The sequence below is a fragment of the Channa argus genome, chromosome 19 (genome assembly GCF_033026475.1).
Source record: "Channa argus isolate prfri chromosome 19, Channa argus male v1.0, whole genome shotgun sequence".
NCBI lineage: Eukaryota > Metazoa > Chordata > Actinopteri > Anabantiformes > Channidae > Channa > Channa argus.
Window position 1 is genome coordinate 12,692,577 of NC_090215.1, and position 16,956 is coordinate 12,709,532.

A 16,956-nucleotide genomic window follows, 5' to 3' on the forward strand; every position below is an offset into this window, starting at 1 on the left:
AAATTGATAGGTGTTTCCACCAGCCCGCCATTGGACGTGTGGCGGAACACAATGGCTCGCTTTACGTGCTTTTTAAACACTCTTTGTAGTTGACTAGCGAGCTACAAAATATAGTTTGGGTAAACATTTGCGTATTGAAAGTATGGCTAGAGGTCTGGCGTAGCTATTCTAAATTGTCCGTCTCTTTCTATTTACGGAGTAGCTCTAATTCGGCAAAAATGATTTCCTCTTTCTGACTCCGGAGTATGGAAGATTTTTAATGCCTAAATGAAAACAAAGCAATCCAAATAGAGTAAAAAAATACACATACTTATTTGAATTTGCTTTTTGGAGTTTGGAGGGACCTTCTGCTTCTTCTTAAAGAGTAATTACAGTTATTGCACATATAATTTTTGACAGCATATGATAGATATTACTGATTTTCCATCATATATAAACTTCTTTTTTGGGGCGGCTGTAGCTCAGTTGGTAAGGCAGTCGTTCACGGACGCTCAGGGTCAGTGGTTCGATCCCCGGTCCCGGCTATCGGACTGTTCCCCGATCTCTGGGCAAGACCCTGAACCCCTAACAGCCCATTCCCATCCCCAGCTGGTCCAGTGCCGGTCAAAGCCCGGCAGAAACTGGGGAGGGTTGCATCAGGAAGGGCATCCGGCATAAAAACTGTGCCAAATCAACATGCGGACAATGATCCGCTGTGGCGACCCTGAACTCACGGGATAAGCCAAAAGCAGAAAAAACAAACAAACAAAAATATATATATATACACATATAATCCAGAAATTGCATTAGGCATAATACGTAGCATATAATCTGGATAATGTCGGCAGCGTTTCACTCTGACATTTTAGTTCACACATACACTCCCTCCGGACAAAGTCATGTTAATGTCAGAATTCCAGTGCATGTGTGAAAGGGACTTAAGTAAACACAAGTAAAACAAATAATTTAGCTTCTCTTATGTCAATGCTAATATATTAAACATTTTAAACCACATTTTCATGATCAAACGGACAAAAAGAGAACAATATGTTACCCATTGGTAAGATATCATGGGTACTGGTGCTTTGAACAGTAATATTATGAATAAAGAAAGTTACTGTACTTAAGTAAATTTTTTACGTATCTGGATTTAATTATGGCCACTTTGACTATAAGTCCACTACATCTAAGAGCGAATATCTATACTTTTTTCAACACTAAATTTCTAATCAAAGTTTCATTAAATGTTACAAACACGTTATTTCATGCATTTAACAATTAACCACTTTGTCTGCTTTTTAATGAAAACGAGTCACAAGCGACACAGGAATCGTTTCATTAAACAAGGTGCAGGTAAGCTGTTAGTCCTTCCATCCGTAGCTTTAATTAAAAGACTCTTTGACACGTTAGCAGTACTCAAAGTGAGCTGGTATGCAGCAAAGTTATTCTTTAGCATGTTGTGCTGAGTTTGGCCTGTCTACTGAGATCTGCATTCTCTGTGCCGAGCGCACACACCAGACTAAAGGTAAACAGGTCAAATAGAAAAATATTGCTATAAGAAAACATACATTCACTCTAATGTCTTGTCCTTGTTAACGGATTTCTGTGGCTCTTTGCCCTGTGCATCCTGGACTTATTTCCAGTTCTCTTGGCATTTTCTCCATGGTTGTATCAGCGTTTTATTCTTAAAATCACAGTGCTGTTAGTTAGACTGTTGATGTTAGCGAAGTTACAACATGAGCAATTTAGAAATAAAACTGAAAACCTAAAGGCTAGCTAAAAAGAGCTTCAACCCATCAGTTATGTCTATTACTATTAGTTTATGCAGTTTTTGAGCACTTCATCCACTTCATCCACCACTGTTTTACTTTCACTGCATGTTTTACTTTCAGTACACACATAGAATTTTCTTTAATTTATCGCTTCTTTGGTTAGAAATGTGACTTTTATTATTTAATGTTATGTACCTAAACCAAACTTTAGCACATTTACTGACAGCATGTCAAGTTCTTAAATGTATATTAATAGATTTTAATTAATTATTAACCATTTAATTAATTAAGTCATCTTTAATTAATCACTGACCTATATTTAGGACGTGTTTCATTTATGTTTGACACAGTACATAAATAAAAAGCTACTTTAAATTACCGGGTGTGTTGTATTTCCCCTTTTCCTCTGTGTTATTTGTTCACTTTTAGGCATTAAAAATCTTCCATACCATTGGATGCCGCCGCACGCCGCGGTCTGCGGCCCCCCCCCTCCCACACTCAATATGTCCGCCGGGAGAGTCCACATTTGCTCAGTAGGAATGCGGTAGGCGGGGCTGCTAAGCTAGTGTCAAACTTTGGGAATGACAGGAGTGCTGCAGGATTCGCAAAGAAGGGGAAGTATCGCCCTTGTCGGTCCTGTTTGGATTACTTGTACTTCTTTTTACGCACAGTCTTTGCATTCACCACCTTTGTACAGATAGTACAGCCTCAGCGGATTTTACAGCCATGTCGGAGGACCTGAGCTCCCAACCTTGGTCCATCAACAAAGATGATTATGAGCAGCACGAGGTGATAGGTATGCGAGCCTTCGCTTATAAAGCTTAACGTATGTGCGTGCCGACAGCTTGTCAGTTTAGCTAAATGAAAAGAGGCTCAACACAGCTAACACTGATGCTAGGACGCTATCTATCAGACGCGAGTAGGCATCTGTATCTCTTGAGGTTATTCCGCTTGGCAGTCCAAGGCGGGCGGTGACTGACTTAGTGTAAGCGGAATGTTTCTAGTGAGAGCTGTCCACCCCTCCGTCCAATCGGACTATGCCGAAGTGGTAAACCAGCGTTATAACAGGTTACAGGCTGGTCAGGCTATGACTATTTACCGGAAAATGCTGCTTACATCGAGCGGGTATTTATGTGAACAATTAGCTTAGCTTATTTTCCTTAACGTACTTTTGCTAAACGGAATCCTATTTATGAATTTCTTACAATGACGGCTTTGTAATGTTTTTGTTTATCTTAGTTTAGACATAACTCAATCTAAAGAGGGGGTTTAAACTTAATTGATATTACTAATTTAATAACATGACGTTATTCTCAAACTTGTATTTCTTTACTGCATTGTAAATGCTAGCGACATCAAAGTTGCTACATGCTAAAGCAGGTAATGTTAATATCTGGTGCGTTTGTGTTTGTGTGTGTTCACGCCCATTTTCAATTAAAATACACTGGATCGCACTAGACTTTTTCACTCATGTTGCCCATGCAGCCTCCAGAGATTATACAGGTCCTTTCCAGAGTACATTATTATTTGGGGTAATTTACTGCTTGAACTAATCCAGTTATGGTAGAGCACCTAGGATAGGATTAATCAGTATTATGGAGTTTGTAGCCTCTCAGAAAAAAAGGAAAAGTCATTGAATAATTTATTCGGTAAAATTATCATTATTCCTTTATTTATTCTAGGCGGGGATTCAACCTGTAAAGATGATAATTGTTGTCACACTAATGTTATTGTAGATCTCAATTATTGATTTGTATTTATGTTAGAATCTTTAAACTTGCCAGCGTGGCTCCGGGCATAAACTACCTTTTACTGTGCAGTTTCAAGCCTTGCTGGACCCAGAAGACTGCTTACTTAAGGCTGCCTGACAAATGACACCTTTTACTTGTGAAGTTTTGAAATGTCCAGCCGACCCCGTCCTACCTTTGGCTAACCTTGTTGAGCGGGAGAAGGAGTAGAAAGAAGGAGTATGCAAAATATAAGGGATGTATTGTTTTCCCAAATCATTTACTGTGTTCTCCTGATTTACCTTGCGTAAGCGCTACATGCTTCCTCTACAGGGCATCTTTGTGTTTATAAAAGGTTTATTCTGCAGGCCCTAAATTATTATTATTATTATTTTTTTAAGAATGTTAAACCATTTCTACATTTCCACTCGGTTTCTTGGAAAATTTCATGTGGGGCACCCCACAAGAAAACACCCTGCAATTGGGCATACACACAGAGATAAAGCCCCTCTTGTATATAAACCAGTTTAGTGGGATATTCTGAGGCTTGAAAATGGTGAGGCTTTTTCGAGGCTGATCTGCTGCTTGCTTACTTTGGGATGGGAATAGGGATCATGAGAATCAAAATATCTTTGTAAATAAATTATGCAGTTAGTCTAGTTGCCTCCCCCTCTTCTGACACATTTTTCCTCAGGTTGTATCCTTGACATTTACTCTCAGCATCTAACTTCACATATTCAACAGTCCAAAAATATAGTTAATAATTTTCTCTGGAAAACTTATTAAATAGACACTTCTAAATACCAAAGGAATCACATGATGTTTAAAGTCAATAGAGCGGAGTCATGTTTGCATGGCATAGGCTCAAAGTTGCACAATCAGTCAGGGGCTGGCTGTTGTGGTGTTTTTGAGTGTTTATCCAGGCAACGTAGTGGGTAAGCAGAAATGTAGTATTAAGTACTCCAAATTACATCATTATTACAGGTTGCTGTTTGTATGAAACAGTTAATATAAATACTATTTTTAGTTTAGGTCTTTTTCTGATTGCAGTGGCACATTTCAGTGTACTGCACATCTCTTCATCGTGACCTGCAGTGTTGATGATGTTTTAACTGCTTTCGGTATAACAAATTTAAGATCAGTGGGTTTTATTATATTAATAAACTTTCGTCACAGTCAGATAATCTCAGCACCACATACAGAACAGCATAAGCTCAAAGGCTCCTAGGAAAAAAAGAAAAGAAATTAGTTTTCCCAGCACAAGCAAGAAATCAAAAAGTAGGAATTTTAATAATCGGGTATAAAAAGAAACGTATTTGTCAACTAGTTTTATCTTTAATTAATTGTCAAAAGTAGTTATCTTTCATGGATTTTCTAGTGGGCCACATGGGAATTAAGTCACAACCTTAAAATATTAAACTGCCTCAAAAGGTAGCTCCTAATTAAGTTAAGAGGTAATTGTTGTTCCCCTCGCCCTCAGAAACTCTTTGTGGATATTTTATAACCTGTTTCATTCCAGAGTGATGCTTTTTTCAACCGTCCTGCTCAGCTGGGAAGGTCAGTGTTCTGAAGATGGTCTTGCATGCCCCGTATACCCAGGAGAGCTTTTGTTTTGGTAACTTCCCCCGGGAATGAGTACTTGTTATTACATTATTCACAACCTCTCTTTGCGCTTTAGTGAGCATCGTTTCATACTGGACAGAGCGCATAGGGAAAAAAGCAGCTTTTCCCAAATTTGGATCAGACTTTGGATCATTCATGTTGGCACATATATGCTGGACACTTTCTGCTCCTGCTCTTTGTGTCCACCAGCACCCATGTTTCCCTCTGGTTACTTGTCTGATCCCTAACATAATTTTGAAACATCAGTGTGACTGACTCTATTGTAGGAAACTTAACCTAAACGGCAAACAATATCAACCTTAAGGTTTAGGCCACATTCATTTTTGCATCCCTGGATATTGGGGGAATATACACCAAAGGGTAGTGGTTGCTGGTGTGATTGTTAGTCCTTTCACATTTGAATAATGTGTAGACTGTCACTCAGGTATGCAGGGGAAATGCAGTAAAAGACAACTGACGTTAGACAACCAACTAGCCTGGTGAGGGAAGGAAAGACAAATGGAAAGCTGCTACCGCTCTGCAAGTCACAGCCCATGAAGGAGGACATTGACACAAACCTCAGGTTGTGACCTGTTCCGTTAACACACTAATTCATGAGCAAACTAATCAGATAAGATATTATAGTATTGGAACTACGTATTTTTCAGCAATAAAAAAGGAACTAGAACAGAGATTGCTCTATCACCGTGCTCACTAGCCATTAATGAGTATTTTCACCATTTCAACAGAAAAACGGCCAAAAATGTGAGGTAGCACTTAATTTGGCGTCTCTTTGAGGAAACCTTAAGATTTAAGAAGCCTCTTAGTGTTTTGCTGTACATATAACCACTTTCATTAATTTAATTAGGTGTAATGCAGTACCTTTGCATGTCCTTACTAAGCCTATTTTTTTTTGTTTTGCCATTTTGTTTATTTAATAGACTTGGTAGATTAGAAAAGGAAGAATACAGACATTCCATATTCAAACATCATCTCCTAAAGAGCTGACATGTTACCCTACAGGTTAATGGCAAGCCCTTACTATAGTGTGGATGCTTAAACAGTTAAGTCTATTACAAAGGGAAATCCCTGGTCTGGAATGTCCCATTCAAACATTGACTGGTTATAGTATAATAATCATAAGAGTTTCCATTTTAAGCTGGACTTGTTTTGAGAAAACATGCTTACAGAAAACACTGGCTGCTATTTTGGAGATCATTATTGTTTTTTCAGTGCTTCCTGACAAGAATGATGAAGTTTCTTCAGTAGACATTTGCATCTAGACCTGAAACAGGTTGCTATACATACATTATATTAAAAATAAATGTGAGGGACGATTAATCTTTTGGTATATAACTGGGTATCTCGTGGGCATGTCATCACACCACATTTTCAGCTGGCAGCTGATCATCTTCATTTGATTTTCCCTAATGTGGTAATTTAATATATACAGTACATTTAATTTAGCCATCCCCTTTCCAAACAAGCTAAATCGTGTATAATGTCAAAAAAATAACTTTGAAGTAGCTTTATATTTATAGCATTTGACTGGAAGTATAATTGACCCCAATTTATTAATGAAGTTACACTACTGCAGTGCCTGCCTTTGTGTGCTTCCTAATGAACCACACAGTCACATCTGTGATTCTCGCAGATGTGACTGTGTGGTTTAATTTATGGCTGCATTAAATAATAATTTTCATTATCTATTATTTGGCAATTTTTTTTGATAATTTAATTAGTTGGTTGTTTGTGCAACAGCCCAAAAGCCACAAACAATCAGTTTGCATTTTCACAAAAGAGAAATAATAAATCCTTACATTTGAGGAGTAGGCTTTTTGGCACTAGCAGTTGCTAATGTCCCTAGAGGCTACACCATATCAATAATAACAGAATGGTAAAACTCTCATCAAAACAATAAAGAATATTCAACAAAACACAATAAACCAAGAGTATCCAATATGCTAATCATATAATGGAGCTAAAATGTGTCTTTACGTATTCCTAAACAGTGTGAAAACTAACCGATCTACCTACTTTATCGCAGGACCTGATTGTATACCTTTAATGAACTCTTTATAGTATCAGGCAGGGCTTCTCAACCCTGGCCCTAACAGCCCACTGCCCTATTTATTTTCCATCAGAAGCTAGAAGATACAGTCTAACAAAGTGAAATCACCCCCACTCACTTATTCTCTACTCCCCATATAATGTACACTAGGTAGCTCATTTTATACTGAGAAGTCCATTTATATTTCAGACCCCTATTAAGCATTGTCATGTCGCATCATGACTAACACTTGTTTGAGTCGGACAACGTTGCATTGTGAGATTGTTACCAGAACACAGGGCACATGCTATGTACTATACTTTTAGTGTTGCATTGTGGGATAAATTTAAGTTTACTATATAGTGGATAGATTTACACATGTGGACAATACTACCAAATGGTGAACACAGGATAGTGCACTATATAGTGAGTGGGAGTTGGTTTCGGACGCAGCTGAAGTGTACAAAGTGTCATCTTCCAGTATTTGATTGGTTGTACACACCTGACCTAGGGTATTATGATGATAATAACTTTGTGCCAAGCAGCAAATATCAGCATCATGTTTATATTATCTCAGTATCCTAGCTGGTTGGTTTGTAGATTGGACTTCACCAACTCAAAATGACCCTTTGACCTTGCTTGCTGCAAAGGCAACAATCTGTTTTGTTTTTTTTGTTTTTTTCAACTTCTCTATTCACAGACACTCAAATATATAAAAACACATGCTCTCTCACCTTCCAACCCATATGACTGGCTGGTTGTCTGTGTATTTGGGACTACTCCACTTTGTACAGGGCAACTGGTGTCCTGTACCATTTGTTCCCAGTCTTTAGAGGTTTGTTTGCTATTGGTACAGGTAGGCAGGGGCCTACACGCTCTTTGAAAGGTGAGCATGACCATCCATAAGTTATCAGAGGGTACCAGTCAACTAATGGCACCCACTGGAGCTGTGGGAAGTATCATGTATGAGTATTTAAGTGACCCAACTGTCTGTGAGTTACAGGAAATGACAAGGAAATTGCATTTCTATTGGATTATTTTAGAGGGCAAGCATTTTCCTTTAATCTCAGTTTTAGTATATTGAATATGCTTATGCAGTGTATTCCTTGTATCTCTCACATAGCCAGAGGTCATTGTTATCTCAAATTAAAACAGCTAAATAAAAAACAGTCATGTCTTCAGAGACAGAAATTTTTAATCAAAGTCAGGATTTTTTTTTTTTTTTAAATATAGCCCCCTTTATTTAAACCTCCCTATACCACGAGCTTTGTGAAAACCCCAAACAGCGAGGACTTTGTTAATATTTAGGCATAGATAAGAGGGGAGCATATGCTCCTGGCATCGCTTAGAATCCCAAAAACACCAGAGATATTGTGGTGTACACATGGTGTGAAAATAAGAGCAATGGGGGGTCAGTGACATGACCTCACATGATACAGGAACAGCGGGCATACCTCTCTCTAGGGAAGGATTTTACAAGCTTTACTTAGGCTCACGCATTATTCAAAATAAAGATTAACCCACTGTTTTAGCATTTAAGCTTTAATCAGATTATAAACTGTTTTTTTTTGCTAGCACATCAAACTAGCAGTTGTGGTGATATACACTTGGATATAAACTCTGTCAGTTCGCTATTCACAGCCATCATTGGCTGATGTGAGGCAACTCTTTCATTTTTCTTGTGGATAAAACTGATCAAATATACAGTCCAAGTCCAAAAGCTGGAAAATTCCTTAACTATGCAAGGATCCAAACTTTGTGCCTCCAAAACAAGATTATCCACCTAGTGATATGTTGTTTAGCACAGTCCCTGGTCCCTGTCAAGCATGCTTTGTCAGACGGGATTAGAGAAAGCTGATTCATAATTGATTAACCGACACAATCTGTAACAATGAGGAATCAGATGAACTGTTGCAGCAGATCTCTGTTTAATCTTGTTAAAGTCAGGAAGATTTGGAGGTAATTGAGAAACGTTAAAATAAATGCCATAAATATTACGTGAAATAAATGTCATTAGTAGATTAAAGTTGACTTTTACAACAACACAGACAGTGATTTTCTGTGTGTTTTAGGGAGTGGTGCCACAGCAGTGGTCCAAGCAGCTTACTGTATACCACGCAAGGAGAAGGTGGCCATCAAACGCATCAACCTAGAGAAGTGCCAGACCAGTATGGATGAACTCCTGGTAAGACACAGCACTGATGAGTAAATATGTACATGTTTAATTAAGCATTTTGGTGATTGTGTTGCTTTTTATCTGTGACGAAAAGGAGCATGTGATTTTATTTGAGTTTGTCTTTGCAGTCCATGCGAGTTTATGGAATCAGTTTCACTTCTGCATTACTTGTTGTCCCCGAACCCTACTCCAGTCACCCCTGTCATTATAAACACTATTCTGGTTGTTCTCTAAATGAGGACTCCGCTTACTGCCAGGAAACTATTAGACCACCATTGGACATGTTCCTGAAGGTTGAATTGTGTTGTTACCCTCTCAATGCAACCTTGCACCTCAGCCCAACACATCGTTTACGGCATGACTTGTTTTATGCTCTTTGTAGGTGGAATGATTATATTAAGCTCCCTTGCACATAGAGTTGCTCACGTGTTGATCTGTGGGTCATATCCTGGCTTTGCAATTGGCAAATGATTTCTCTTATTTTTATTTTTTAATCTGTGTGTTTGTTTTTTTTTTTACAGTAGACACAAGAATTCTTATAGCAAAAGGAAGATGTCAAATTACTTGGCTTGGGGAAGATCTAGGGCAGCTGGTAGCTGTCACCTACCTGTAGTGAGCACCTGCAAATTTCAGGATTTGATCTATCTATGAAAATGTCATTTTTTTTTTATCTGAGACCAGACAGGTGATTGAGGGACATTTCCAGTCCTCTTTCCTAGTTCTCATCTAAGAAATCTGTGAAGGAAACCAGTGAGAAATAAATATTTTGTAAGTCTATATGTGTGCATGGAAGGTCATGGCTAGAGATTTACAAGCAGGTTTCTCATTACTCAGTGGCAATACTAAACCAAGAAGGAACCCTTCCCCACCCCCCGTCCCCCAATTTCTGGTGGGTGAATCAGGAGACTGTTGCTTGTGGATTGTCAGAGCGGGCGGTCACATGGAATACCGCAAGGTTGGATTTCCTGCCTGTGGTTTCCCCCACAGTTCCACAGCCTCCTGGGCACCTGGTTAAATGGCAAGTAAGCATTAAGTTGGACCCAGATTGCCTTTCTAAAGATGCAGCTTTAATGAGGATGCCACACGTTATCACAAATCCTGCAGATATAGATGTTAGACAAGAAATGATCTGTCATTTCTCTGTGTCTCCATATGTATGTGTTTTAGTTTTTTCTTGCAAAGCAGTCTCATGCACGGGCACTTTGGAGAAGCAGAATGTTTGTTCACACTTTGAGTGCAATGCAGTTAAAATATCTTCTTGCTTAATGACACAATTGCTACAGCTATTAATTAATTATGACACTAATAAGAAAATACCCGTGTGGTACCTTGAGAACATGTTGACCATACTAAGATACCAAGAGTGATAGTCAAATTTTACTTTCTGGGACAGAAAATCCGACTCACGCTACACTAATAAGTTATCCAGACGTCTATTTGAGTTGTCAGCATTCAGACAACTTTTTTTCTTAGCAAATGCGTGTCAGAAACTTTTTTGGTTCTTCACTAGCTTTGCGTGTTAGTGGATATGTGTGTGTGCTACAGTTAGATTGGGTCATTGTTAGCGTGTGCGTGAGTGTGTGTGTCTGTAACTGATAGTGACATAACATTGCTTCTATGGTGGTTTCTCTGTGTGTCTGCCATCAGTGTGATTCTGCGGCACCAGTTTGTGAACCCAGCACTGTATTCAGTTTGTGACAATAGGTTGTTTTTTGTGTTTTGTTTTTTTTTGCTCAGATCCTCAGGCAGGCTAAATGCTGAGTAGATCAGACCTAATATAAAAAATACAGTCGGATACAAAGCTGTAAAAGTAAACTTGAATTCGGAATGACACCACCATAAATTTACACTCATCACAAGATTCATCAGTATTAGTTCTTTCTATGAAGTGACCTTGTGTCACAATGAATGCCCTGTTTTGTCTTTTTCAAAAGAGGAATTTGAGTTGTCATGTCAGGGTCAAATCAAAGGTTATTGACTTTGTAAACCAATGTGATTTCCACCAGGGAGGTTTTATTAGAGGGGTTCAACGAGGGGATGGAGGGGCAGTCTGATGTTTTTTTGGACTGCTTTCTGCCTGCTGGTCCTCCACAAAAATATGGAGGTAAGCTACACTTTTACTTAATGACTTCTCATCTCATGCTTTGAGTCCCCCACAACACTATAAGGAAAAATAGTTCACTGTGAAAAGATCTCTTGAATGTTATCAAGCTTATTTGTTGTTAAACTTACTTAAATTATATTTTAATTTTAGTGCTTAATTCTTAAGGGTTCATTTATCTTTTTTAAAATCGTTTGATAAATTGTATACATCATAAAACAACAGTAGCAAGGGAGAAATATACTGTGTATGGTGTGCAACTTGCAGTCTGAATACATCGCAAATAGTCTTTTTAATAATTTACTTGACAGTAATGTCCCACTTGTCCAACCTGTTCTGATCTCTTGACTCAAAATTAAATCATAGGATAGTCAAGCTCTTTGTTTTGTACATGGCTTTAAGTGTTGTGAGAGAAAGGTGTGTCTATTGTGGTTTGCTGGTTAGATGCATTGAATAATACTGCTCTGAATATGGGGTTTTAGGTTGAGGTCCTTTGCAAATATCCAAAGACAGTAGTCCTGGAAGAAATATATCTCGAAGCAATCAGTGGGCAAAAAAATCAATCAGATATATGCCAAACACTTTCTTTGACTTTTTGTCAGAGTACCTATTGGAGAAGTTACATGAAATGCATGCATGATTTACCTTTTACATGAGTAAATCTGACAGCAAGTGCCTGTGTCAGGAAAATTAAAAATGTATGTTTTCCAGTTGGCGTTGGGATGTCTTGCAACAATATTGTCCAGACAGTAACATTTCATTAAATATGAAAGGTTAAACAGTGGAATTTACACAGATTAAGCAGTATGAAGGTTTTGAGCGATGAGACCATTTTCAGTGTCTTTGCTCCAGCATAGGTTTACAGTGACCTAATCCCCACAACAATGACTGTCTCTGATTCTCACATTGTTTGCTGGAAGAGATGAGAAAAGCTGCCAACTGCCAAAGCATGATATCCTCCCTGTTATCCCATTGTTTTTCTTTTCTGGGGTTACTCTGCCCACAGAGCTATGGTGACCGGTCTTTTCCACTGTGCTGAGAACAGAGGGTGGGTTAGGCTCCACTGAAGCCAGCTAAGAGCCAACAGGCTATATCATTATTGTTCTGTCTTAGCCTGTAGTATCCAGAGAAAGAATGATAGAGGAGACAACCCACAGAGCTCGCCGTCTGGCCCAACAGACTGGAAGTTATTAGATTGCTTGATAATCAAAAAGCCTTTAGTTTAGAAGCAGGCTGGTGTGTGAGCTCACCTGTTTGCCATGAAACCTTGCCAAATTGTTTTTTTTTTTCTTGGTTAAACTGAATGTAGTGTTCGGCTAAAATACACAGTACGATGGTCTGCTGCAGATTTAGTTTAAACATGCATTTAACCGTTGCAGTCTAACCGCTTGTTGTTTGTATCCACCCTTATTATGACTCTATTGTGTTCTTAACCTTTTTTTGCCAAGTGTTTTGTCACTTGTCGCCCTGAGCCTCAATGAAGCTTTCAATGAACACTTCAGACTCAATAGCAATTGCTCAGTTGCTGAGGCACAGTGGTGCTAAAGCACATTGTCTAAGCTAAGCATTAATGCTGATGGAACACCAGGCTTTGAGTCCTTAATGTTTACCCTTCCAACATTTATAGATTTATTACTTTAGCAATTTTTCTAAATCTTAAGTTCTCCGTTGACAGGCTTCTGGTGCTCCTATCATGGTATAGCTAATGTAGTAAATAATGTTATGTTCTTACTATTAATATGTTCTTGGTGAAACCCACAATCAGATCGGAGTGTCAATGTTGAATTCATCTACAATATGTGCATCTAATGTAAAGAAACTGATGATTCACAATAGCTAAGGGAATTTAATTTTCATTACAACAAATGTTGTTTGGGTGTAGTACGTATGACATACATCAGACACAACCATTCAATTTAAAAAAAATAGGTAAAGATTAAGGAATAAATTAAATGTAAAATATGTTTGCTTGCTTTTAGTTTGCTCAAGAAAGTACAGAGCACAAATAGATTAAATCAGTGCTTCAGCCTATTATTTATGTTTTCTGTAAATCCATTTATTTCCATTGTGAATAATTCTGTAATTGTTTGGTCTATAAAATATCCGTAAATGATCCATGTGCATTGCAATTTCACCAAATGCAACAAATAAGTTACAAACAGACTATGACTATGAACTCTATTAATATACTAATAATTGCAGCTAAACTGTGTTTAGTAGTGTTTTGAAAATAAAGTAAATGCCTGTAGCACAATTAACTGTGGCACAAATAAATTCCTGATATTGGAGATGTTATTTATTTAAAAAAAAACTAATACAGTATTATTTTTAGATTTTATTAAAAAGATCAGGACTAATGTTGTTTCTGTTTTTCCTCAGTGTTTAATATTCAGTTTCAGTAAAATGGGAAATGTTACTAGTGGGTACAGAGATGCTGTGGTTTACATGGTCACCTTAATATGGAACTAAAGTAACTGGTTCAGTCAGTTGTCATGTGTTCAATACAGTAAAACAAGCAAAACCCCTGTGACTTAGTTAGGCCAACTTTAAAGTCAGCCAGATTTAATTCTTTTCTAAGGAAGCTTGTCTGTCCTCAAATGACTTTGGGACAGGTGCTAAAGTGATGGATTAGTCTTTGGTGCCAACATTACCTCAGCCCTCCTGCTTTCCAAGCACATACAGAAAGAGAACTTTACAGCTGTATAAAGGGCTGAGTACTGGCTCTATTTCACTTCTGCATAGATATGCATCATATTGACCTAGCCTATTTCTCTTCTGACTGTTGACGTCATTAAGATCTTGAGTATTGCTAAGGTTGTAGCTTAGAGCATTTTGTGTGGGTGTGTGTGTTTGTGTGTGTGGATTGGTGCTAAGATTACACTAGCTGCAGCATTAGAGGGATTTATTGTTACTGCATTCATTTTATTTCCCCCATACCTTTTGGTGGGATGATAATGAGAATTAACTTATAGGCACTGTTTGACATGGATGATAAAATACGAAACTTATTGTGTGTTTCATGGTTCTTCCCAGTGCTACTAAGCCTTTTAACACCTCTAAATATATATTTGTTAGCTGCTTCGAAAAGAAATTGATAGTGAAAATCACTAATGAACTTTGGCTCTGATACAAAATTACGGTATATTTCCACCAAATGATGTTATGTGTTATCGGCGGCACATAAACAGCTAGTCTGTTGTCAGTTATCTACATGCTTTGTACAATTCTGATTAAATTAATTTTGTTTGTCTTTTACATACAACAGAAAGAGATTCAGGCCATGAGCCAGTGCCACCACCCCAACATTGTGTCCTACTACACCTCCTTTGTGGTTAAAGATGAGCTGTGGCTGGTCATGAAACTGCTCAGTGGGGGTAAGTGCATGCTGTATATCTTTAAAGGCTTTCTGATTCCAATCACATAATACACTCAAAATCTGGCAGTCTGATTGTTTACTTGTTATATGCTATGTAAAATGAAATTGGTGCTGGAAAACAGGAGCCAACAGTTGATTTGGTTCAAACCAAGCTGATGGCATTAAATCATATTATAGGGGCCCAGATAGAGCCCCGTATCCTGATAGATGGGCAATACTGCGCTACTTGCTGCTTCTGATAGTAACGTTGATCATAGGGAGTGTGACAGTGCTAATCTTTATTGTTTCCCATGTCAACTGCAGCTCTTTCTAGGCTTTAAGTTGGTACAGTTGGAGAGCTAATGACAGGGCAGAGGTAATAACAGCCCACAGGCTGACTTCATGGCATCCATGTGGCAGCGCTGCAATTAACTAGTGAGAGGAGCACAAAGAAGAGACCACCAGGAACAGAAACGGCATGAAGATGAAGGCTTCCTGTGCCAAACATTTGACAAGCAATAAACAGAGGGCTCCAGTAACTCTGAGGCAAGAACAGCCTGAAAGGAGTAATGGTCATCTGTTTACGGAGAGGCAAATATTGCCTTTCATCCCTCTCTCCATCCTGTTTTTAGTCTCAAACGCTTAATTATACAAGTGCAAGTTTACAAAGATACACCCACAGACCAAACATTTACACTTTGTTTCCACCCTCCCTGATTCTTTTAAGGCCTTTGTGTAAACGGCATCCCACTGTAATGGATAGTTCTCAGGTGGGATTTGTATTTCCCTTAGATACACTCGAGTCATGAGCTGCTTGGTGGCCACCTTACAGCTGGCTCAGGGCACAGTGCCCAACGAGCAAAGCGGGAGCAGACACCGGGGCAGGAGACACATTTAAGATGGCCTCTTTCGCTCCCCTTACCCTAGTTAAACAGAGGCTTTTGAAGTTAGGTTTAATTGTAAGGAGTAATTAAATGATGGACGGACTTCATATTAGGTCAGGTTTATTGGCCATCAGTTCAGAGTGCAGAGCATACCAGCTCAGAGGAAGGACAGGTCCTGCCTGCTCTTCTGACTCGATGGAGCATAAGAAATCCACCACCCTTCGACTCAATCCCATCTTGTGTCTTTTGCATTTGAAAGACAGATTACAGATCACAGTTCACAGACCACAGACAGATAACAGTTGATCTGACAAAGGCCTGAGATATTTTAATTTTCCTGGGGTAAAAAAATTTATCCACATACGCATGCATCTATACGCATTGCTACATCTGCATGCTACTTATTACTCGCCTGTGATTCACATTTAACTGACAGATACAGTGTTGTTGTGGCACATGCCACTCCCCTCTGGGAACATATCTGTAAGAAATCTCTCTTTGCCACTGAACAAAGAGTACCACGCCATTAGATTTTTTTTTTTTTTACATATTATTGAAAATCCTTTTTACCATTAATCACTGCTTAATCACTCTCATATAAAATAGTGTGACATTAGCCTTTGACTAGCATCTATATAACTCTGGAAACTTGATGCCTCTTAGGTGCTATTCATGTGCCGTATATAGTTCTCAGTGCAGTAACCCACTGTAGATAAGTATAAGTCTAAAAGACCTAACTTTTGTTAGCTCCTTATTTGGCAAATCCATTCAAGGCCAAACCGGTTGAGTTCTGGTGCAAGACCACTTTTCAGGAATTTCTTTAATGTGTGAAATGTGAACAACTGTTTCATTAGAGTGCTGTGTAACCGGTCAATGAAACCCACTGCATCAGAATGAGTCACACCAAAGAAAGCTGAAGCATTTGTTCCAATTAGATTAATGTGGAACCTTCCCACAACCGAAACTAGCTGCTGCCAAGCTCAATCAAATCACTTATAGTGGAATTCTGCTTATTGTTATTTGTGACTGTTCATAACTCTAAAAATTATTTGTCGTGTTTAGAGCCGGTGGAGCTATAATGGCAGCTTCATGTTGAAGACAAAACAGTTCTAACAAGATAAATTACTTATGTTCACATAATTCTTTTGTTCTAGAGAATTTTGGTAAATTAACAAAACGTTTAATAAAGGATTCCCTTAGTCTGGGCCAATAGTCTTCTTCTACTCATTGTTTCTAAAGGACCCATGCCGTGCCATAATCCATCGCATGCCCCACCCTCCCTCTCCCCCTCCAACTTTGCTTGGCATTGC

At 38.5% G+C, this 16,956-nt stretch overlaps 1 protein-coding gene across 4 annotated transcripts in view; it reads left to right on the forward strand.

Moving 5' to 3' along the window:
* Positions 1-2,256: 2,256 nt before the first annotated feature.
* The window catches only part of oxsr1b (oxidative stress responsive kinase 1b), a 34,149-nt gene continuing 19,449 nt past the window's right edge, over positions 2,257-16,956 (forward strand). Inside the window, exons 1-3 of one of the 4 annotated variants that reach the window (XM_067486013.1) lie at positions 2,258-2,547; positions 9,203-9,315; positions 14,673-14,781. In XM_067486013.1, coding sequence (XP_067342114.1) covers positions 2,478-2,547; positions 9,203-9,315; positions 14,673-14,781 — 292 coding nt within the window. In that variant the 5' untranslated portion in view covers positions 2,258-2,477. Of the gene's footprint in view, positions 2,548-9,202; positions 9,316-11,312; positions 11,411-14,672; positions 14,782-16,956 lie in introns of those variants that run through there. The other 3 variants (XM_067486014.1, XM_067486015.1, XM_067486016.1) reach the window with 3 other exon arrangements.